This window comes from Cotesia typhae, unplaced genomic scaffold (assembly GCF_013202065.1).
Source record: "Cotesia typhae breed Kobodo isofemale line unplaced genomic scaffold, CoteBio_Ctyphae contig_48, whole genome shotgun sequence".
Classification (NCBI taxonomy): Eukaryota; Metazoa; Arthropoda; class Insecta; order Hymenoptera; family Braconidae; genus Cotesia; species Cotesia typhae.
The window spans coordinates 9759540-9784583 of NW_027423756.1; the positions used below are offsets into that span (position 1 = coordinate 9759540).

Below are 25044 nucleotides of genomic sequence, written 5' to 3' on the forward strand. Positions count from 1 at the left end.
ACTTTTTGTAATTATTTATTTTTACACATGAAATTTATATTATTGCGAATAATAATTTCGTAAATTTATTTTTAAACAAAAAAAAAATGTATAAAATTAAGAAATTAAAAAAATTTTTTGTAACGTAAGCTTAACAATTGTTAAAAAAATAATTCTTTAATAATTGATAAGAAATATAATGATTGAGATTTTATTAATAATATTTATTTATATGATATTACAAGAGTGACATAAAAAAATTTTATTTTCATCGATAAAAAATGTATTATTTTTTATTTCAACAAATTAAAAATATAACAAAAAAATGTGAAGTGTGTTAGATGATTATCAGGAAAGATAACTTAATGATTCAATGAATTGACCTCGTAGATTATTTATATAGATATCGTAGTATTAGTTGTGATAATAACAACGTTATTAACAAATTTAACATTCTTTAGGGCAAACAAAATCTTGGCAGAAATAATATAAATTTAACAGCTGCGTTCTGAAGTTTTATGCTTTAAATATTTTACATCGAAAATTTCTGACAAAAATGTTATCCAAAGATTTTATGACAGTAAAAACTTTGCAGTGTGTTGAAAATTTTTACACTGAATTTTTTTTCTTATTTCTATTGAAACACTAAATTACCAAAATATTTTTTATAGCCTAGAATGAAGCATTTTTATTGAGTAAAAGTACTTTTGAAATATATTAACAGAAATTTTGTTCTATTTTAAAAATAATGAATTGAAAAAAAAAAGGTTTTTGTATTTTTTACCGAATGTGAAGCTTCATCTTACGTTCAAACAATAACTACGATAAATATGATGAATAAAATTAAATGGGTTGTAATTAGCATACCAGAAATAGCGCTCAATATTTAAGAGCATGATAGATTGAATGAACTTGATAGCAAACTAATTTCGCACGTCAAGAGCCCGCTCTGATAATTAAACTTTAAAACGATCATCTCAGCATCTCGGTTCAGCTCAGCTAGACTATTCAATTATTGAATTATCAAATTACTCAATCATATATTTATCAATATAACTTGATGATATGGCCACTGATTCATTTCTATCCATCCGGATCCTATATAAAATAATTTACATAACTACATTTCATTCTTCAATGTCAATTTTTATTTTATTCATAAATTTTTTTTTTTCTACCTACACAATTTTAAGCAACAGAGTTAAAAAAAAAATTATTCATGAATACGATATAATATAATAGTACATAATTATACACAGCCACTTATAATTAAATTAAGACAGTTTTTGTCTTTAAGCTTATCTTTAGTATTTTTAATTCATCAAAAATTTATTTTATAAATCTAATACTGATTATAATGGATGTAATTGAATTTTATTGATTTTACTTTACGTATAAATATAATTGTTATTATTATAATTATCAATGATATTGTCTATTGATATTCAAATTGATAATCATTTATTATTCTTACAGGAGATTTTTATCTGTACAAAGGCTAGTATTTATTTTTAATTAATATTAATTTATAAGACAATTAATTAATTAATTTCATACCATATTTACATTTAGGACAGTCTTTAATTTATCAAAATGAAGACAATTTGATATTAACTAGTACTATTTATTTTTTATTTCTACCTAAATCTCATATTTTTAAAATTCATTAAAATAACAGTAAAATCCGTGGAAAAACATCAATAATTACCTCGTTGATTAATTTATCAATCAATTTAATTAATCATTGAAGTATCGAAGCGCTCGAATCCGCCGAGTTTGTAATATTAATCAGACAAAATAGTATTTTAAATAAAAAATAAAACCAATGAGCTACATCGAGAATTCAATTTTTAATTATTTATTTAAATGTGTATCGTTTGAATTTTCCCTGATTATTTATTAAAAATTACCTCTGCTACTCGACGTATCGCTGATAAAATAATTAAGCGTCAATTATAAATTTAAATCCCAATATCCTGTTTCATTTATTCAAAAAGTACAATGAATAATGTATATTATCATTAAAATATTAAATATAATTTCTTGAGGATAAATTTTTTATCGTAATCCAAAGCCCCCATTTCTGAAAGCTGTCACCAAAAATTGATTTCGTAGATTTCAATAATGATTATCCGATTGAGGAAAAGTATTTCCTCTTCTCTCTTCCCCCCTCCATAACCCAGTCCGCTTCAAATAAGCTATCACAAAATAAAAAAAAAAAAAGAAAAAAGGAATAACTGGAATGATTTCTCCGTAGCTGGTTAAAGCTATTCCATTAAACTGTATTCTACTTCTCAGTCTGATATTAAACTTTTAACCGGGAAACCGCGTCAATGGATTTCAATTTAAGGTTCATCACTGTCACTTCCCGGGGGATCTCTTGGTTCCTCGACTCTTGGAGTGCTGGCGCTTGTACTCGCATTACTATTACTATTACCATTACTATTACTACTACTGCTACTTCCTGCAGGGAGATTCGCGCTAGCAGTATCTGAATTTCTATCTTGCGATCCCCAGGGTGGGAGCCACCTGTTGACGAACCACCAGTGATAAGAAACCCGGCCGCCATTGCACTCCGTACTAGACCTTTCGTTTCTGTTAATAAACTGACAGGTGCCTGGAGCGTTCGCATTGTTTCGAATACAAGAGTCATCACAAGTGTGCTGTCTAACGACGTCTCCATTATCATTAACATTAACACTAGCATTAGCATTAGCATTAACATTAGCTTGATTAGATGGCCCAGCTTGACTTGAATTTTTTTCCCCACTTCCACTAGCTTCTCCACTTCCACTAGCTGCTCCCGCTGAATTTCCAGCAGCAGAAGCCGGGAGATCTTCATTACCAGCCTCCTGATTTCCCAAAGATCTTTCAATTCTTCCCACATAAATCATCGGGTTTGCGTACAACGGATTATTGACAAACCCGATTCGATCGATCCTCCCGATGTAAATTGCGGAATTAGAAGCCGCAGCAGTAGTCAACAGTCTGCTACGACAATTACATTGGGCGTGATTCCTCCCACATTGATGACAGTCACGTCGTAGCGCGTCAACGAGACGACTGGCTGCGCTAATAGGAAATCTCGAGTATGAGTAGTCACCGCCGCGGCAGTAGGCACACCGACAGCTCCTAGATACTTGATATATGTAATGTCTCGAGGAACCAGAAGCTCCCGAGGGGCCTCCCGAGTCGTCGTAGCATCTCAGTCTGTCGTGAAAACTGCTGGAACACTGCTGACACATGTGATACCTAATAAAAGGTAGTCTCGTGCAGAATTGACACATGCAGTTGTGTCCCAGATGGTAGACGTTACGGCCGCTGTTGCCCGCCATCGCGACGTTGTCTGTCGAGAAGCAGTTCCGCGATAAACTCAGTCGGTTCAAGTACGCGTTGTTCGGCAAATAAATTTCGCGTGGGTCGTACCGATTCGCATTTCTCTCAATCGCGTTCCAGAAGACTGATGACGTAGGAAAATTGTTGGGTGCGCGGTGGTGGTGATTGCTACAGCCACCTCCGCGGTACCAAGGCCGGTTGTCAATGCGTTCGTACATATGATCGCGGTCGTTCTGATCATTTGGCTCGTTTCTTACAACAACAGCCTCGCGATCATTGCCGTCTGCCTCGTTATTCTCATTGTTTCTCTCATCTTCATCATCATTGTCCAACCTTTCATAAATATTTTCCTGGGAGCCATTGTTACGCTCTTGAATCCTCACCAAGTCCACGGGATTTTGGTAGTGAGGGTTCAAATTAGCCGTTCGATTTTGATAAACGCGGTTATTTGGATACTGATAAATTCGTAAATTTTGATAATCATCTCGTTGGTCTTGATTACGATTCATGCGGCTCATCGCAACAACAGCAAGCTCTCCATTCTCGTACCTTTGGCAAACACATCTCGGACCTTCGCAGTCGTGACCCGCAAGTCCGCGATAACGCGCGACTTGGTCAATCGGAATTTGGGCCTGTGCTTGAGCATTATTACCACTGGGCGCCTCAACTGACGATTCTGCGTCGAAAGACGCACTGTTGTTAACGTTCTGTTGATCCTTGGCATGCCCAGCGGTTTGTAAACCTCACATCGCCCCTGAGAGTATTTGGGGCTTGTCAATAATAGCAACTCCCGCGTAACTGCGACCGATATTCATACAGCTCGGCAGCGTCGTCCAGGTATTAGTTCGTGGACAGTATACTTCAACAGAGGCGAGGTTTGACGTCCCGTCATCGCCTCCTACCACGTATAGAAGACCATTAATAGTAACTACACCTGCGTTACGTCGACACAGAGCCATGTCCGCTATTGCAGACCACTGGTTCGTCTCCGGATTGTAAGCTTCTACGCTCTTACGAACTAGCGGACCATCGTGGCCTCCAACTGCGTAGAGAATTCCGTCGAGAACGCCGACTCCAGCGCCACTGCGTCGAGCAGACATCTCGGCGACGGATTTCCACTTGTCTTTCTCCGGGTTGTAGCACTCGACGCTGGACAAACACTGTCGGGAAACTCCGTCGTAACCTCCAACTGCGTAGAGTAAGTTTTTAACGACTCCCACACCTACGCTGCTTCGTCTAGTGCCCATTGACGAAATCATGCGCCATTCATGGGTACGTGGGTCGTAAACTTCCGCTGAATTTAATCCAGTTGTCCCATCAAATCCTCCCACCGCGTAAATACAATTACCGAGGACTGCTACACCCAGAGTTGAACGACGTGCTTCCATGCCGGCACACGCTGACCACTGATCTGCAGACCCGTCGTAAATGTCGACTGTGCGTACTCTGAGTGACCCGTTAAATCCTCCAACTGCATATACCCGGCCTCCGAGAACTGACATACCCGCTCGACACCGGCGAGTCGGCAATTCGGCTACTTGGTACCACTTTTCTTCCTTGAAGTCGTAACATTCGACACTGCGGATTGCTTTGGGCGCTTGTCCTCCCACTACTAGCAAAACTTTTGGCAAACCGCGGGGCTGTCGCGGTTTCGTCCGCGGAGTCTTGAAGAGAGACTTTTGCTCTCCTTTCAACAAGTGGTACTTAAGGGCTTCTATTAAGAAATCCTTGCACTGGAGATTCGCTTTCAAGAGCGGCTCTTCCTCGACTCGCTGGACCAAGTACTCCTGAGATAAAAGTGGCAATCGTACGTGCTCCATTAATTGCGCGAGGTAGTTCTGCCGTTTTTCTAGGTCTGAATGTACCCACGATATCACGCACTCAAAGACTTTTTCCTCTGAGGGAACTGACAGCCGATCGCTGCAAATTAATTTGGCAACTTGTAGTGGCGCTAATGTTGAAAATTCCTCTCCCTCGACAACTTCCCTAAAATATAACAAGTATATTTTTAATTAACGGATTTATTATTTAAAGGGAGAAGATACTTTGTAGGATTTAAAAATTAATAAAGATAATAAATCAGTTGGAGTAATAATTGAAACATGTGTGTTAAATTTATGGTGCAGAAAATTTTTATTGGAACAATTTCAAGCGGTAAATCATGAAGAAAGTCATTAGACATTGAATTGATGTTAAAATAAATGTCTCAAGTCTTTTTGGGCAAAAAAAAATTTATCCAAAAGAGTAGAGATGATGTAATAAATAAATGAAAATCCGGTCTATTGAATTAATAAAATAAATTCTTACGAGAAATGTTGTTCAATATAACTGTCAGCGTGCGCGAGTAGCTCCAAACAGCCGTGAAGATCAGCAAATGCGCGAATTCCTAAGCAGTTAGACGGATGCAATTGCGCTTGTAAAAAATCGCAACATGCATCGCGGACATCAGTCAGCTGAAGTAAATTAGCTGCCGGCAATAAAACTTGGACATTCTCTTCGGTAACGTGGACTTCTGCAGAGTAAACATAATCAACTAGTAATTCCAAAGCTGCGTGATCAACTCCTTGTAATTTGATACGTCGTTGGTCGCGTTCCTCAAAACTCGTGAACATTGCGTAAAAGTAAGGGCTGCATGCCGCCAAAACCATTTTGTGAGCTGGTACGTCGTTCCCGCCATCAGCTTCCAAAATTACATCGCACAGAAGATTTTGCCTGTTTAATTAAAGATTTAAAATTATTATTGTGATAATTACAATGTTTATGTTAAAGGCTATTGCAATTGCTATTCTCTGACGAGTAATTTCTTTTTTAATTATATTAGTAAGTGGAAAATGTATATTTAAATTACATGTCGGAAATTTTAACTACTTTTCATCAAAGTGGATTTATGTTCTGTTGATATATTTAATTAACCTCATCATTTTGTACAAGTAAGTCTATATAACAAGAATACTTGAGTTATAAATATGTAATTAGTAGCTTAAAATAGTAAAGTTCATTAAAATAAAATTAAATAAACCCAATAATCAATAATGACTAAATATTACAGATGAGCGCTGTATAGTCGGGGTTTAATATTGGTTTAAATGGATATCCAGATTATTTGAAAAGCCTGACAGCCAGCAATAATATTTCCGTCATGTTATATACGTAAGTTGAATTTTAACATTTAACGATAAGAGGATGAGAAAATAAATATTTTAAAATAATTCAAGGTGAGATCATTTTTTTATAACCACTGTGTGATAAAATGTGAAATAATTTATAAAAATATTCAAGTCTCGCATTTTTATATTTTTTGAAATTTTATCTTTAAATTATCATAGTATTTTTTTTTTTTTTTATTATTATTTGATGCGAGATTTCATCAAGCTTGGAATTAATTTTACTTTATTCATAAAATATCATTGTTTGTATAGAACCAAAAATTAAATGCTTTTACTATTAACAAAAAAGGTTTTGATTTATGTGTTGTAAAAATGACTTTTTTAGATAAAAGACATTGAATTTTACCTGACTGCATTATTTATTGGTTAGCCAATAATATTTTATTACTGTCAATAATATATTGTCTTTAAATTTAAACAAATTTACGAGATATTATTTATAAATCTTTGTCTGAATAAATCCGGTCGCAACATTACAAATAAAATAAATTGACACGGTGACATCTGATTGAATAAAAATAATTTAACACCGAGGATATTACACAACTTTTATCACAAAAATAATAATCAATAAATAACGATGCATATATAATGAAAGCTATTTTATCTAAAGAGATAAACAAATTATTTCGCTGTAATATTCAGTGATATGAATTGTTATGAATTATGAGTTGTTATGAATTATACTTGTTATGAATTATGTATTAAACAGATCAGATATTAATACTTAATAATATTAATGATAATAAGATAAAAAATAAAATTTTCTTTACTTTCTCATAGCGTTTATCACGTCAAAAGCTCGATTGGTGTGATGATGATTGCGATAAGGCGGTTTATCTTTTCCACTTTCCCTCGGTATATGCTTTTGTGAACTTTCGTCCAGTGAATTTTGACTTGCATATCGCAACAACAGACAGCTGTAATTAATCATTTAATTAGTGAGATAATAAGTAATAGTTTAGTGATAAAAAAATCTAATTGATTTGTTTTTATGTGTACTTCAAAAATGTATTTATTATTATCACTTGGAAAATAGTTTTTAAGTACAAATATCAATTAAATGATAAGTACTCTTGTCACTTAAAAATTATTTATCCATTAAATGTATTTAATTGCTCTCTTAATTTTTTTAAGATTGTTACTCATTACTCACGAGTCTCTAATAATTTTTTAATCATTTCGAGCAAGTAATTATATTTTTGTAATTAATTGTATTAATTTATTTTGAAGTAGTTATTTTGTTTTTTTTTTAAACAAAAAAAAATTTCATTGATAGTGTACATTGTTTTTAATTAATTGAATTGATTTTGTTATATAAATATTGATAATAAAATAATTTAAAAGAATCAGAAACGTATACTTTATTATCAGCTATTAATATTATTTATATTATTTGATTAAAAGTTGATTTCATAAAATTTTTTTATAAATAATTATCGATATTATATAAAACTATAATAATTGTTTAAAAATACCTCCCAACATTGTCAGGGTCGTTACTGGGATTATTGTTAGTCGACTGATTTTGATTTTGCTCCATTTTAATAAGTTAATCGATACATAAACAATATTTTAATTAAATTCATGCAATTAAATTTTTCATTAACAAAAAATTATTTACAAAAGTACTTGAATTTATTTCATACAAATTAATCATAATTATTAAAAAAAAAAAAATAATCACAGACTTTGTGTAATTAAAAGGATGTTTTTTATGACATTAGTTCACTTTGTTAGAAAAAATTCACACTGCCACTGACGGATGACATTCATTTCAGTTGCAAATCATTGAATAATTATAATAATAGAGAACTTTATTATTATTATAATGTAATTATCGTTTTAAATTAATGAAAGGTATGAATAATATTAATAACCGAGTTTATTTATAACACAGAGTAATGAAAGACTAGAGTAACAACAAAAATTTCATTATGTTTTATGAACGACAGACAGATACACCACAAATATGCAGTTGCATACATGTATACACTTAGTACAGCTGTTCATGACTCTGTTTTTTTTTCATTGACATCTGCAGAAAATTTCTGTTCTGCGTAATAGTTTACATTCTCAGCTAGATGGCTCTACCAGGTTCAATTTCACGATCTATATAAAATGCCGAGCGATCGCAAGCTGTTTTACCAACTCAGTGAACATCCTTAATACTCCGGAGAATCTGTTATTTTTTTTATTACGCGGACTGTGATACAATAGACTGATAGAAGGATTTCTTAACATTTAAGAAGATTTCTTTGTATTTAAGAAATCATTTCTTAGTGTTTAAAAAATATTTCTTAAATACTAAGAAATATTTTTTTAATACTAAGAAATGATTTCTAAAATACAAAGAAATCTTAAATACTAAGAAATCCTTCTATCAGTGTACAAATAAATTTAATTTTTAATTCAAAATTTTAATTTCACAATATTATAATCAAATTTACATTCATTGGAATTTCCATTAAGGATGAACAGAAAAAAGGTTCACTTGAGTCAAGAAAATATTTTTCTTCCTAATTATTTTTGTTGACACAAGAAATTTCACTTATCCCAACAAAATTAATTCTCTTGCTTTAAGAAATACGTATCTTGATCCAAGAAAATTTATTTAAGTCAAGAAAATCTTGTTTTGAGAAAATTTAGCCTCTTGCTCCAAAAAAATTAAATATCTCGATGGTAAATGTTCATTAATATTTTTATTTTCTTCTTTCAGGCACCTGAAAATTGTTTTGAGCAAAGAATTTAGTTCTCCAGTCAAGAAATTTTTCTTTCTGTGTGACTGCATATTTTCTTATTCTTTTAGTGATAAATTAAACGTTTTAGCATTGACATGAATATTGGGAAAAAAAAAATTTTAAAAAAGAACAAATGGTCAAGCCTCGAGCATAGCAATATTTAATGAAGTGATTTTTGATTACTTTAATGCGTCAAGCTGTTAAAAATCGCGATTTAAAATTAATTATTTAACAAAATTAATGCTGAAATAATTATGAGAAATTATTGATTTGGAAAATGTTTTCAACTATTTAAATTTTAAATTACAAATTCTGACTGAATTTAATATTCGTGATTAAAAAGTTATTGCTATTAGTTATGATGGATAAAAACAGAAATATTCATTTTTTGTGTTTGATTTTACATTTTTAAATAATTTATTATCCAGTAAATTTTTAATTTAAAAGCAAGAGAGATAAATGTATGTCAGTAAACTTGAATTTTTCAAATTTATTAATTAAAAAATTTATTTTTTGAGTGAGCCGCCTAACTTATTAAGATAATTCATTTTTACATCATAGCATTCCTTTAAATAGGTCATTTGTGAATATTTTTATTTTAAAAAAGTTCGACTGCATTTTGCTTTGCAACTACACTAATTTCACGAAATTCTTCATGCCAAAAATAATAAATAACAATAAATTTAAACCAAGTCGTCTATTAAAATTTTTAGCGACAACAATTGTTAACTAATTAAATAAAATTTTTAACTGAAAGTTATATTTTATATATTATAGAAAGATTCCAAGGGATTTCCGAGATTAATTATTTCTTGAATAAAAAATTTTAATTACCATTTTAATTAATTTTTAATTAATTTTCGAGTTTTTAATATTCCCCCTGCAATTATGGAGTTAAATAGATTCAAGTAAATTAATCTAACCTGGAAGTTAAATTATACATAAATATGAACATGCTTATGTATATCTAAATTAAATAAAAACGCGAGTATTTTTTCATTGTAATTTATTTTTGCTAAAAATTTTTATTCGTAGAATAAGGCAATATTTGCTTACCTTTATGTAGTAGACTGTTAAACTAATTATTTAAAAACTTAACCAAATATATATTTATAATATGTGCCGACAAACGGTAGGGTAAGTAATATTAAATTAAATTCATCATCATCCGTGTATTATTTAAATATTATTTTTGTTTGATATATATTTTTGCAAAAACACAAATAAACATTTAAAACAAATTGAACAAAATAATTACATTAATAACGAATCAATATAGTAATCGCTTGTACAATAAAACTGAGACTTATACAGTCTATAATTTTTAGTTAACAGTAAATAATAAACAATATAATACTTGCAATTTAAAAGTCTATCGCAGTAAAAACATAATTTTTCAATTTAATTTTAATTTTTAATAAAACCATTATTACTTAATTATTGTTATTATTTTTTTCTTATTATCCTTTTATTACTCCTCCAGAACATTTTCTTTCATTCTACGTTTACCCGCAATTAACGTTGCACAAATTTTAGTGGAAAAAGTAGATTTATTTTATTATTATTTTTTAAATAATCATTCTCTCCTTTTTATTTATTATCGTTATTTAATACTATTATTTTTTTCTCACTTATTTTAAATCTTTATCTAAATTACAACGATGTCATATCAAGAAAGGAGTACACTTTATAGTACACATAATAATATAAAGCCAAAGAAGCGATAAATTAATATACATACTATCTGTATACAAACATATTTAATTTTATATTTCCAATATTTTTTGGTTATTTTTTTAATTCAATTTTTATCCTAGTTACCTTCTATCATTTTATTTATTTATTATTATTATTATTATTATTATTATTATTATTGTTATATTGTTGTCATTATTATTTATTTATTTTTTCAAAAGAAGCATCACTTTTGAAGGCCGAGCCATACTCTATTATATATATATCGGTTATTATATTTATTATTATTATTTATTTATTTATTTTTGTTTTTGTTATTTTTTTTTTTTTATTTCGATAGTATCAGTCGAGTGTATCGTATGCCGAACACCGGTCAAGCCGAAATAAAATAGAGAGCCACCATCTCAATGTTCGTATGCATATATATGTTGATCAGTCAAATATATTCAAACATACAAATTAAATAACGGTGTAACGTAATTTTCTGCTCAATAAATACAGACATAATACCGCTTTTGCGTACAACGTAAAATGATTTGATATATGTATATGTATTTACAGAACTTACACAACGGATGCACGCGAAAATTTTTACATACATAAAATACACATTCATACAATTAAATACACAATACAATAGTAGCAACATATACATTCTGTCCTCTCCAACTCTGCCATACATTAATAAAGTGTGTCGCTTTTACATTGCGATAGCTTACGTTGCGGCTACAAATAAACTTCCGCGGCTTTGGTATTAACGTGAAATCGCACGTAAAATTATTCTAACAAATGCAATCCCCAGGGATCGTAAGTTCTGAGCAAACCGACCACTTTTATCATTTAATATTTATTATATACTCCCGTATAAACCGATTGTTAAAGAGATCCATTATAACCACCTATATGTATACATAATACAATTATATATTAATATTTATATATTTACTCTTTCACTTTTATCTTTAAGACAAACGATATGTTTCAAAAGATACGTCTCGTGATATGAAACAATTAATATATATCCTTTGTCTTGCAGTTATTATCATTTATTTTCCTCTTATTTAGTTTATTGATAAATTTATTCTTTGGCACATTATGATGTTGATGATTATTTATCTTTTTTCTTTATTTTTCATCATCCTTATTAATATTATTATCATTATCTTTATTGGTAAAGACTGACGGCAATTAATGTTAGATTATAAATAGATTCGCGCGCGTGTGTGTGTGTGTGTGTGTGTGTGTGTGTGTGTGTGTGTGTGTGTGTGTTTAATGATGACACATAACGTAAAAAAGGTATATGGATGATAAAAAAAAGGCGCAAAGAACAGGCGAGATAGACATAATGCCGATTGATTGAAAGGGAGCTGCCGGTAGTGCACGAGAGATGAACTCGGATGATTATGATGAGGCTTCGATCGAACTTTGGCACACAACTGTTTTGTTTTCTGTACAGTGGATGCTGTTCATATATATATATATATATATATATATATATATATATATATATATATATATATATATATATATATATATATTTTGATACGTATATATATACATAGTACAAGCAGAAGCTGCGGTGGATGAGTAGATGAGTAGCTGGTTTGTGGTGCATACTCTTGATGTAGAGTCGCTGTAACTCGCTGACTTGGTGTAGTCGCTCGGTGGTTTATTCTCTCGCTCAGTAACTCAGCAGTCGATCAGTCGGCCGTTGTTTAAGCTTGGCATCCCCCCCCCCCCTGTGCACACATTTTCATCAGGATAATAAAGGTCGACTGGTACTCTGTTCACCGCAACGAACAGAGACTATGGGAGAATAGTGATATCGCTCCGAGTGATATAAAGAACAGACTGGTTGGCCGTGTATTCGATGATGATCTCGAGCCACGGGCTGCCTCTGCCAATCCTGATACAACAACAAAATTTAAACCAAAACAACCTATATTATTCTATTTTATTTTATGTTTATTATACTGCTCTTTTATCATTTTATTTATTTTTTTTTTCTCGTTTTGTTATGTTTGTTTAAGCTTTGTCTATTTATTTAATCGTTTAGTTGTGTGTTTGTTTGTTTGTTTGTTTGCTTACTCTTTTTAAAGAACAGGGTGAGTATGAGGGTTGTTGTATTTTTAAAATATTAACAATTTATTGAGTACTTACCACCGATACTCGACACGTCGTTGGTTAGATTTATTTCTGTAAAATTTTATCCAGTGAGTGGATTCAGCTAATTTATTTTATTTTATTTTAATTCATTTAGACTTGGGTGTTAAATAAGTAATGGGAATTAAGTGTGTATATATGAGAAGATTCTAGTTAGTTTTAGATGGGAGGTTGGTTAGTTGGTTATATGTATATATCTGCCGTTGGGTTATTAATAATACTTACTGTAGAGTCGTGAAGTACCCTCGGCTTTTCCTAAAATGTTCGAGGCAGTGCAGACATAAATACCCTCATCTTGCTCGGTAAATTTTTTTATCACAAGTGCTGTTAGTACTTGGTAGCCGGAACGTTCTTCGTGAATTTCGTACTTTGGCCTGTTTTAAATCAATTTTGGTATTCTGGTTATTTACTATTTTTTATATAATTATTATGAGCTTGTATTTAAGGATATAAAGTTTCATTTTCTGAATTCATTATTTAAAGGGGAGACTATTGCATTATTTAAGAGGGGAGACTACCCCAGCATTTCAGTAGAAAAAATGTAATAATTTTGTCGTAAATTTTTTGTTTACTCTTTGTGATTAATGTAAATTTTATAGCGATACAAAAAATTCGATCAGTCATTGTAGATTAGTTGAAAATAATTGTGATGAAAACAATTTTGTCGTATGTCGTGGCTCAAAAAACGTTTATTATTTTCAATCTTTCATCGATAAAAAATTTTATTAAAAAGAAATGATGAATCATGATAGATTTGCTGAATTGAAATTAAATTAAATTATGTAAAAAAAAAAATAAATAAATAACTATTGATTTATTTTATTTAATTCAAGCTTGTATAAATGTTTGTACTGTAATTTTAAATTTTTAATTCAGTAAAAACATTACAAAAGAAACTAAAAGGTCTTTGTTTGTTTTATTATTTATCCTGATAAAAATATTTTATTTAAGTCTGATAAACACAAGAAAATATTTGTTTATTTAAAATAAATATACGACTAACCAAAAACAAATTTACATTATCAAGGATTAATTTTTGTTATTTTTTCTTTTTAAATAATTAAATATTGGAAACAAATAGAAACTTTTTTACTAAATGCTTAAAAACCACAGAAATTAATTACACGCTGAAGTAACTTGTCGTGTCGGTTACCCGTTTCATACTGAAAATATTTTAGCAAGTAGTTAATTAAAAAAAAAAAAAAGGATTCGATGGTTAATTTTTTTGTAAATCTAGTTGGTGAACTTTTTTGCATTGAAAAAAAAAAATGATGAAATAAAGTAAGAAAGTGCAGATAGGAATACTAACAGCTTCTTGTCGCAACTACATATCACATTTTCGAACAAGTTTTAACTTTAACAGTTTAACACACATAACTTTCAAATAAACCTACTTTTATAAAAAGATTTATACACATATAGGTGCTATTTCAAATAAAAACATTGGATAATACTTTGTTACTTATGAGTTTTGATAAAAAATATTTATCAAATGTCTCGTCTGAAGAACTTAAATATTTACTTGAAACTATAAATATAGTTTGTCAAAGTAAAATAGAAGAGATGATGGGACTGTACGTTAATGCAAATAAATTTAATGAAATAATTGAAGCTCGACAAATATTAGATTAACAAGATATAGACAGTTGCGATTCTATGACTATCTTGGTAAATAATTAAACAGTTATAAAGATAAATAAATAAATAAATCTAAAGTTAATAGAGCTGCACTTCTCACCCGTCGACCAGCATTTCCGTTCGGTTCTTCTCCCAAAAGTTTATCGTATTAGGATGTGCCTCGATAGAGCAGTCCATTTGCACTCGAGTACCCAATGGTGCTCCTAGCAGCTGGCTCTGAACTTGCACCGTCGGTGCAACTGGGTAACAGAATTTCTCCAATCAGAAATAGATTGAATATAATTTAAGAAAAACAATTCAACTATTAAAATTAACTTTTCTAAAAGTATAATAAAGAAAATTATCAATTTTAAATGAAATACGGTAATGAATTATGTAAGACAGATCCTGATGTTACTTTCGGGTAACAAAATTTATGGTATTTTTATGCGACCCACTTGATAGAGATCAAAATAAATTCATTTTTAAATTTTATTGAATAGTAGAAGATATTTATAATCGAAAAATAGAAATTTTGATTAGAAATTAATTGAATAATATTGAATTCAACGTATCAATAATTAAAGTGATAAAAATGATGGAGTTTTTATTTTTTTATTTAATACTCAGGTATTTTTGCATTTAGCTTATTGCTATGAATTGCTTGATCTGATTACTCGAGATTATCGACACATGGATGTTTATTCATCTTGAATAAGATCAGTCAGAAAATTTCAAGAATTGTTTACTTTGATCAAGTTAATTTTTTTTTCATTAATGTGTCTGTGCATTGACAATAAGTCTGTCGTTAACTCAATCCAATTCTAAATATTCCTAAAAATTTTAAATCAATAAATGAAATTTTGATAGATATATTTGATCATAAATTTATTTTCAAAAGAAACTTTTCGCAGATATTTAATTCATAAACTTCAACAAGATCACTATCTAGGTTAATTAGTTAATAAAATAATTAAACAAAGTTGTAGTGATTGATATTTCACATATTAAATTTTTCAATTGTTAGTTTATAACTTATTTAAATAGCAAATTGAATAAAAATATATTTCAGAGAGATTAAATTGACATTATTCGATTTCTATTTTCATCCGATAAATTGAGTATTTTTTTTTTGTTTATAAAAAAAGTTGAAATGACTGATAAAAAAAATTAATGATACGTGAAAACATAATGATACTTGAAAAAGCTTTAAAAAGTTATCACAAATCCTGTGAAAATGAAAAATAAAATAGGTGAATAAAAATAATTGGAAATAAAAATCAACTCACAATTTACTTCGAGAGCGACACGTTTGCTGACAGTAGGTGGAACGTCATTGGTAGCAATACACATATAAACACCCATTTGCTGTCTATCCACTCGATAAAAATGCAGCTTTGACTCATTGTAAATTTCCACTTTTTTAAAATTGTAGCTCTTGCCATCTAGTACACAATCAAGATCATTATCAGCATAAGTACACACTTGTCTGCTTTAAGCTCCGTCAAATTTATTCCGTCTAGTTCTGTCGCATTTTATTTCAATCTCTCTGTCATTATTGTTACCATCATCGTTATTTTTGTTATTATTATTATTATCATTATATACCATTTTATTTTTTATTAAAAAAAAACTTCTCAAGAATAAAGAACTCAAAAGCAAAAAGAAAATCAAAATCATAGCGTCAACAGTTGTGTTAGTATCGAGTTAGCGCAAACTTTTTGAAACACTCGAACCAAGTAGAGAGAAACGAGAGAAACGAGAGACCGGTTGTGTCTCTTAGCGTACTTCGATCTACTCGAGAAAATACAGTGCCGTATTCAAGATTTGAGTGCGAACAAGTGTGCAGTAATTTCTTTCTTCCAATTGACAAATAAACTTTCAAATAAAAATAAAAGTACAGCAGTCGTATCGCCGGCAGTACAGCACGGAAATATTATATTCAAACAAAATTTTAAACCTTCCTCTTCTTTCAATATCCAACATCCTTTCCTATAAAATAGTTTTACTTTTAATAATCTATTTTTCCATTTTACCTTTTCTTTGATTTACATAAGCGCGTGTCTTTTATATACCCTGTCCCAGTCGGATCCACTTGACAGAAAACAAACAAAACCAAACTAAAAAATGCTAAAATAAATATGCGTTGGTTAACGAGTTTGAAACTATTTTTTCACCCATGAGCTGTTTTCTCGTTATCTCTTTGGTTCTTTTTTTTTTTTTTCTTATTTTTATTCTCTACTTAAAAGTTGCTTCACTTCTCCGTTCTTCGTTCTTCGTTCTCCGGTTGTTCACTTACTCATCTTGTGTACTCTACCACATATATATAGCTTAATGTTGATGCTGAAGCGTAATACTCGGTGGCAGTGTTATTTCGACCTCAGTTGAGTACAAGACTCGCGTGAAAGATCGATCAAGATAAACAAACCAGGGAATAAGTACAAGACTGTAGTACTATACAGTTATAGTTGTTGTGTAGTTGCCGCAGTAGATTCTGTACAACCAACCATAGAGCAAAACCATTGCCGGGTGCAGAGTTTGAGTGAAACAGCGAGTCAAGGCAAACGCCAAATAAGAGGATGTACACAGTAGTAGTCAGAAGCAAATTCGGAGTTAACTTGGCTTTACTTATACTCAACGTGTCTATGTATTTTCCGTCTTATAACTTATATGTACATACATAAGTATGCAACTACTTATACAACTATACAAGTCTAGCTCTCTCTTTTTATCAGCCCTTTTCTACCGCTTCTTATTCTGTTCTTATTCTATCCCGAGCACCGCTGTAGCTCTTTACTGGGAGCCGAGCGACCCTTACCCTTACTTCACGAACGTCAACGACCAAACACTATCTAGTAAGACCACTATTACTCCTACTTGGTTGTTTCACATCCAACTTTTACCCGACTAAAAGTTGGCGATCGTATACGTGCACGTACAAGATACCGAGGATAAAGACGATCTACTGAAAGTAGATAGACCAAGACCAAGACTAAGAGCGAGAGGAGAAGAACAAGAAGATGAGGAGAGTAGAAGGATAAAGTAGTTTGGGCGCAGTGAATCCGTTTGGGCCGAGAATGAACGAGGCGAAGAGGTGAAGGCAGGCGGCCTATAAGGAGCTTCCTCTTTACTAAACTTGTGCTCAAAGAGAACCTGGTTACTTCACAACATCCACGTTCCTCGTTATATTATATCTACTCTTCTTACTATATAATACTCCTCAGCTACTGTGTTTTATATATAGGTATTAGGGTGGGTCAAAAAAATCGAATAATTTATTTTTGATTTTATACTCTGAAAAATAGGTTCGTAGACACCTAAAAAGAATTCTCTCCAAGTATAAGCTCTTAATTATAACGGGAAGGTCCTCCGCTTTGCGGGTTTCTATTTTTTTCGAATAATCAGATAAAAAAATTTATATCTCGCTTCCAACTGCTTGGAAAAATATTCCGTGGCATAGATTTTGTGAGAAATTGAATGCTTTACAAAAAAGGTCTCTTATGACTTTTTCAAAAACTCAACCGATTAAAAGATATTCATAGTTGAAGTTTGGCTATTTTAAGGAAAATATTCGTTTTTATTATGAATTTTATAAGTCGATGAAAAAAATTATTTCGGATTGCGGAACTCATGATTTTGTAGGAAATTTACTGCTCTACAAAAATGGTCTCTTATGATTTTTTGATTAAGTGAAGCCGTTACGAGATATTCATCGTCAAACATTAACGAATATCAATATTTCCAGTTTTTGATCAATAATTCGATAAATTTTAATTTAAACTATGAGTTTCAGGAAAATTTACATAAATTTGAGTTTCGATCGATAAAGAAATGTTATAATAAGTTAGATAAAGAATTATTGGAATTATCATTGATTTTCCTTGGAGAAATGCCTCAAGAAAAGATTTCTTTCAAACGTCCTGGTGCTGTTCATCATGCTAGATGGATGGCTAAGGCCATTTATAGTTTGAAAATGTATCTATTCAGAGATGAATTCAAACTCTCTCAGAAAGAATTGCATGGTCTTCGTCATTTCTGTATTTTTATAGTCACATTGTATTTAAAAGCTTGGTTTTCATCAACTTCTGCAACAACTGCTGCTTATCATGACTTGCAGTTTATGAAAAATTTATTGGAGTACAAACATATCAATCCTTTGATTTCTTCAGCTACGTGTGAAAAAATGATTTCGCACTTATGGTATTTGAGCGATGAACTTGCCATTTTATCACTGTTTGACGATGGCGTTCCATTAGAAGTAAAAAAACGTATTGTTGAAGCTGTTAATACTCGTGAAGGTACAGATTCTAAAGCTAAAAGATTTGTAATTGCTAAAAAGATTTGAATTCATTGGCGCAGAGAACTCTGAGTGACTTTGTGTCTAAAAAGTCATTAAATCTTTTCAAAATCTTCGATCTACCGTATGACTTTCTTGATGTCGATGTTGAATTATGGCCTACTAATGAGAGTTATCTCGAAAATAAAGAATACTTTCAACAACTAAAAGTTGTCAATGATTCAGCAGAGCGAGCTGTTGCATTAGTCAGTGAATATAATCAATGCTTGACAAAAAATGAAGAACAATTCCAGTACTTATTGCAAGTTGTCAAAGAACATCAAAAACATTCCCAAATTGTAATAAAAGAAATTATTTATAGTAATAGCGTACTGTTATGTTAAAAATATAGACAATTATATTGCAATTGATAATTCAATAAAAAATTTATCTATAAAAAAGTTAAATACTGGTTGTTTCTCACTTGATTCAATACTTTTCATATTAAATTTGACAAAGAAATATGTCATTCACTTCAAATTAAACTAATCATTGGCTATATGTCGAAAAAAATGCTCTAATTTCTTGTTTTCATGCAATCAAACAAGCTCAAGACTGAAAACAATATTAAAAATTGTTTATAACATTTCTTTATCGATCGAAACTCAAATTTATGTAAATTTTCCTGAAACTCATAGTTTAAATTAAAATTTATCGAATTATTGATCAAAAACTGGAAATATTGATATTCGTTAATGTTTGACGATGAATATCTCGTAACGGCTTCACTTAATCAAAAAATCATAAGAGACCATTTTTGTAGAGCAGTAAATTTCCTACAAAATCATGAGTTCCGCAATCCGAAATAATTTTTTTTCATCGACTTATAAAATTCATAATAAAAACGAATATTTTCCTTAAAATAGCCAAACTTCAACTATGAATATCTTTTAATCGGTTGAGTTTTTGAAAAAGTCATAAGAGACCTTTTTTGTAAAGCATTCAATTTCTCACAAAATCTATGCCACGGAATATTTTTCCAAGCAGTTGGAAGCGAGATATAAATTTTAATTTAAACTATGAGTTTCAGGAAAATTTACATAAATTTGAGTTTCGATCGATAAAGAAATGTTATAATAAGTTAGATAAAGAATTATTGGAATTATCATTGATTTTCCTTGGAGAAATGCCTCAAGAAAAGATTTCTTTCAAACGTCCTGGTGCTGTTCATCATGCTAGATGGATGGCTAAGGCCATTTATAGTTTGAAAATGTATCTATTCAGAGATGAATTCAAACTCTCTCAGAAAGAATTGCATGGTCTTCGTCATTTCTGTATTTTTATAGTCACATTGTATTTAAAAGCTTGGTTTTCATCAACTTCTGCAACAACTGCTGCTTATCATGACTTGCAGTTTATGAAAAATTTATTGGAGTACAAACATATCAATCCTTTGATTTCTTCAGCTACGTGTGAAAAAATGATTTCGCACTTATGGTATTTGAGCGATGAACTTGCCATTTTATCACTGTTTGACGATGGCGTTCCATTAGAAGTAAAAAAGTATTGTTGAAGCTGTTAATACTCGTGAAGGTACAGATTCTAAAGCTAAAAGATTTGTAATTGCTAAAAAAGATTTGAATTCATTGGCGCAGAGAACTCTGAGTGACTTTGTGTCTAAAAAGTCATTAAATCTTTTCAAAATCTTCGATCTACCGTATGACTTTCTTGATGTCGATGTTGAATTATGGCCTACTAATGAGAGTTATCTCGAAAATAAAGAATACTTTCAACAACTAAAAGTTGTCAATGATTCAGCAGAGCGAGCTGTTGCATTAGTCAGTGAATATAATCAATGCTTGACAAAAATGAAGAACAATTCCAGTACTTATTGCAAGTTGTCAAAGAACATCAAAAACATTCCCAAATTGTAATAAAAGAAATTATTTATAGTAATAGCGTACTGTTATGTTAAAAATATAGACAATTATATTGCAATTGATAATTCAATAAAAAATTTATCTATAAAAAAGTTAAATACTGGTTGTTTCTCACTTGATTCAATACTTTTCATATTAAATTTGACAAAGAAATATGTCATTCACTTCAAATTAAACTAATCATTGGCTATATGTCGAAAAAAATGCTCTAATTTCTTGTTTTAATGCAATCAAACAAGCTCAAGACTGAAAACAATATTAAAAAAATTGTTTATAACATTTCTTTATCGATCGAAACTCAAATTTATGTAAATTTTCCTGAAATTCATAGTTTAAATTAAAATTTATCGAATTATTGATCAAAAACTGGAAATATTGATATTCGTTAATGTTTGACGATGAATATCTCGTAACGGCTTCACTTAATCAAAAAATCATAAGAGACCATTTTTGTAGAGCAGTAAATTTCCTACAAAATCATGAGTTCCGCAATCCGAAATAATTTTTTTTCATCGACTTATAAAATTCATAATAAAAACGAATATTTTCCTTAAAATAGCCAAACTTCAACTATGAATATCTTTTAATCGGTTGAGTTTTTGAAAAAGTCATAAGAGACCTTTCTTGTAAAGCATTCAATTTCTCACAAAATCTATGCCACGGAATATTTTTCCAAGCAGTTGGAAGCGAGATATAAATTTTTTTATCTGATTATTAGAAAAAAATAGAAACCCGCAAAGCGGAGGACCTTCCCGTTATAATTAAGAGCTTATACTTGGAGAGAATTCTTTTTAGGTGTCTATGAACCTATTTTTCAGAGTATAAAGTCAAACATAAATTATTCGATTTTTTTGACCCACCCTAGTGTGTATGTGTGTGCGTGTAGAGACGTAACATATATGAGCACACCTTTGGTGGTACCGATCTCCCGACGATTATTCTCAGCGAATACGAGAGAGAAATCTACAGCGTTGGAGGAACCGCACAGGGTTTTCCGTGGCGTGCATGCTCGATGAGTCAGCGGGAACGACGACGCTCTGGCACCCGGTGTTAGCTGCTCAGCTCTACGTCTTTTTATTTTTTTTTTTTTATCACAATCGACTATTTCTTTTTCTACCGGTTTGTTTTATTTTATTTAACTTTATTTTATTTTCCTTCCTCCCTTCTCTCATTCTCTTTATTTTTTAGCCCGAACCTCTTTTAATATTGTTTTTTCCCTTCCTTGCTCTCAGCTCAGCTCGACGGTATTCCGTAGCAGTTCGCACCTAAATTTACCGCGAATCGTCCAGAAGTTCAAAGTGACTATCACGTTGGAAAATTTACACTGGACGAGTTTTTATCATACATATATTTATCTCAATATACGTATACGTATATAATATTATTCCGGAGGAATTTCCTCAACGCGAGACGTGTGTTACATTTGCTCCCGGGACTCAATTTAAATTTTTAATACGTTCGGGGAGTAAATTGCACATCCCGTTTTAAGACCAAAGAATAATAAAGTAAAAAAGAAAAAGAAGCAACATAAAGTAACTACTCGAGCTTAAAGTATTTAATGCCTTAAATTAAATGAAAAATGTTACAAGAGTGGCAACTTTGGCAGCCGAAACATATAAGCGAGCTGGTATCTTATGGTACTGCTGGTCTTGCTACATCATGTGCATTAATGAAATATATAACGATCCTGTGTCTCGCGTTGGCCATAAAATAACGATAATGTCTCGGTGAAAATTGTGCATTTGGGAAGCTATAGTAGAGACTCTGGAGAGTCATGAAGTGAGATTGTCGACGTGCTGTACGCGGTATGAACGACTAGATGTTAGATTCTACATATATGATACACGATGTACGTCTACATTGGAATTATTTTATATATAGCTGCTTTTATGTAACAATAGATTCAAGGATACATGAGTAAAGAGCAAAGACGCGACATGAGGAGATCAAATTGGTGAAGAACAAGGAGACGGTGAAGGGGAAAGTAGAGATGCGAGTAACAGGATGCTACATGATGTACCAGTCAGAGAATAACGCGAGGAGCACAGAAGGAGGACAAAAAGAATAAGGAGAATGGAAGGCTGGAGCTTATGGGTAAGTCGTAAAATAGCGATCCCGTAGTGGGATTTGATTCGCTGTTGACAAGCGAAAATTACTAGTCCGCCGTCGAGAACTCTCACGGGGTAAAGCCGGAATATAACACGCGGTAGCTTCCTCCATGTTTTGGAGTGGGATCCAAGGGATGAAAAGCCAGGGATTTGAATCTTACTCTCTTCCGACTCTTGAAGCTATCTGTCTCTATTTTTGGTCTGGGTTGAGTTTAGTTTGGGCTTGGGGACGGGTTTAGGCTTGAGCTTGCTGGGTCGGGGCTTACTGGATGGAAATTTCGTACCGCCAGATGAGTATACAGAAGTGAGTAGTGCAGGATTTTGGAAATAAGGTACGGAATATGCTTGACGGTAGTATATCTATACACTAAGCAGACAATAGATACGAACTATAGGAACTCGAGAACGAGGTCGAATTCCTGATGAGGATGTGCTGCCCGTCCTCTCGTCGCCAAGAAACTCTCGGCTTCGGCGTCCCTGTGGCTTGACAATTGAGTGTGACGTTTTCACCCTCCGTCACTGACAAGTCCTTGCTCGTTTCTTCCCCGTAAACAATGTCCGGTGGCACTGCAATCATACAATGTTGCTCATCAGTTTTTTTTTTTTTTTTTTTTTTTAATTAAATTAACATCAATTCGTTAATTATTGTAATAATGTATCTTGAATTTTTTAGTGAGTTGCTTGCTTAATAAAAAAAAAAAAAAAATACTTTAAATTTTAATGTAAACGTTTTCATATGATTATTGGAGAATATATATGTTATAATTTGTAAATAAAATATGAGATGATTTTTTAACAAAATTATAGATATTGATTTCGGCACACTGATTTTAAAATGTATTTAATTTGATAACATTCTCGTGAAACACAATCGTTTTGAATAATTAACATACAGTATGTCAATTTTCATTGGATTACTAAAATAAATAATTGAGCAGGATTTTTTATTTAAAAAATTCAAAATCACTATTTAATTCGAGTAAATAATTGAGAATTTTGATTTAAAATTTACAGCGATATTGTGAGATATTGAAAACCATCGACACAACTGCAGAGATTAAATATTTATCCGAAGTTGTCTGTAATCATTGTAATCATTCATTCGGGTAAAATAATGTAATAATTTAAAAGCGAAAAATTAAAATACCGGGAAACGATGGTCGTATTGACTATGTTTAATATTGTCGGGTTTATAGATAAACGTACATCCACACAAGCAAGTAGAATTGCACAGTACGATTGAATATTAAATCCAATACTGAAAATTAACGGTAAATACGTGCCAAACAAATATACAGTGTACAAAGTTCATTTCTCGGGAAATATGAAATTTTATTGTTGAAAAATATTTTTAAGTTGTTAATATCAAATGAATATTTATGAGTATTATATATATTTTTGAATTATACATGCATATTTATGTTTAATTTATCTATTCGAATAAAAATGTATTTTTGCTAATTCTAGAGTTAAAAATAATGAAAAAAAAAAGAAATTAAATGCCTAAGGACTATTTGATTTGCAATAAAATATGGTATTAACTATCAGCATCAACAGCAAGATTTGATACTGGCTAGTTAGGAGATTCTGCTTTCTATGCACGAACTGAGTCGGATATGAATGAGATGCTTCTGTGGACATTTACAGATGTACATACATAAATGTAGATATACAGAAAGGAGCGTCGGATAGGGGTATATATTTGTTCGGTGAGATTTGCCGAGAAGACTCGAAGCCAATCAATGTGAGTCGCATATTCGCTTCGTCGGTAGCACCCCTTCTATATCTATATAATACTGACTCTTCTCTTTACTCTTCCGTACAACCTGTCTCGCTCTTTACCTTTGCTTACTCGGTCATTCCAGGTGCTTATTCACTCACTCATTCTCTCTCTTTGCCCGTCTCAGCGGTATCATATATTGGAATTTCTAGTAGTATATATAAAGTTCGAGAGTAACCGCTATGCATATATGCGGATACTCTCAGTCCGAATCACATAAAATCTGTCAATGTTTTATATTT

At 31.2% G+C, this 25044-nt stretch overlaps 3 protein-coding genes across 5 annotated transcripts in view; all 3 read right to left on the minus strand.

Moving 5' to 3' along the window:
- Window positions 1–169: 169 nt before the first annotated feature.
- On the minus strand, window positions 170–4041 carry LOC141530013 (uncharacterized). The gene has a single exon (XM_074246849.1). The coding sequence runs from the start codon at window positions 3831–3833 to the stop codon at window positions 2325–2327; it is 1509 nt and encodes a 502-aa protein (XP_074102950.1). The 5' UTR covers window positions 3834–4041; the 3' UTR covers window positions 170–2324.
- Window positions 4041–8459, minus strand: Kel (kelch protein). 3 transcript variants are annotated; one of them, XM_074246835.1, is made up of 4 exons: window positions 8174–8459; window positions 7256–7402; window positions 5623–6027; window positions 4041–5301 (listed from the first exon to the last, which is right to left on the minus strand). In XM_074246835.1, exons 2-4 carry the CDS (start codon window positions 7261–7263, stop codon window positions 4059–4061), a joined length of 1656 nt encoding a protein of 551 aa, XP_074102936.1. In that variant the 5' UTR covers window positions 7264–7402; window positions 8174–8459; the 3' UTR covers window positions 4041–4058. The 3 variants fall into 3 exon arrangements, with proteins under 3 accessions (XP_074102936.1, XP_074102935.1, XP_074102937.1); XM_074246834.1 differs by having other exon boundaries at window positions 7961–8459; XM_074246836.1 differs by having other exon boundaries at window positions 8363–8379.
- Window positions 8460–12473: 4014 nt separating this feature from the next.
- LOC141530010 (protein amalgam) overlaps window positions 12474–25044 on the minus strand; it is a 36203-nt gene continuing 23632 nt past the window's right edge. The window contains exons 4-9 of the mRNA XM_074246845.1: window positions 23413–23589; window positions 15988–16143; window positions 14820–14958; window positions 13307–13455; window positions 13079–13114; window positions 12474–12824 (exon numbers count right to left, since the gene is read on the minus strand). Of these exons, the coding sequence (XP_074102946.1) occupies window positions 12706–12824; window positions 13079–13114; window positions 13307–13455; window positions 14820–14958; window positions 15988–16143; window positions 23413–23589 (776 nt within the window). The 3' untranslated portion in view covers window positions 12474–12705. The remainder of the gene's footprint in view (window positions 12825–13078; window positions 13115–13306; window positions 13456–14819; window positions 14959–15987; window positions 16144–23412; window positions 23590–25044) is intronic.

Bases quoted from the DNA above. Each gene is read 5' to 3' on its own strand.
- LOC141530013 (XM_074246849.1), bottom strand. From the start codon at position 3,833: ATGAGCCGCATGAATCGTAATCAAGACCAACGAGATGATTATCAAAAT.
- Kel (XM_074246834.1), bottom strand. From the start codon at position 8,025: ATGGAGCAAAATCAAAATCAGTCGACTAACAATAATCCCAGTAACGAC. The intron at 6,028-7,255 runs GTAAAGAAAATT...TTAATTAAACAG, and splicing joins GTGATAAACGCTATGAGAAA to GCAAAATCTTCTGTGCGATG. The intron at 5,302-5,622 runs GTAAGAATTTAT...GTTATATTTTAG, and splicing joins TATATTGAACAACATTTCTC to GGAAGTTGTCGAGGGAGAGG.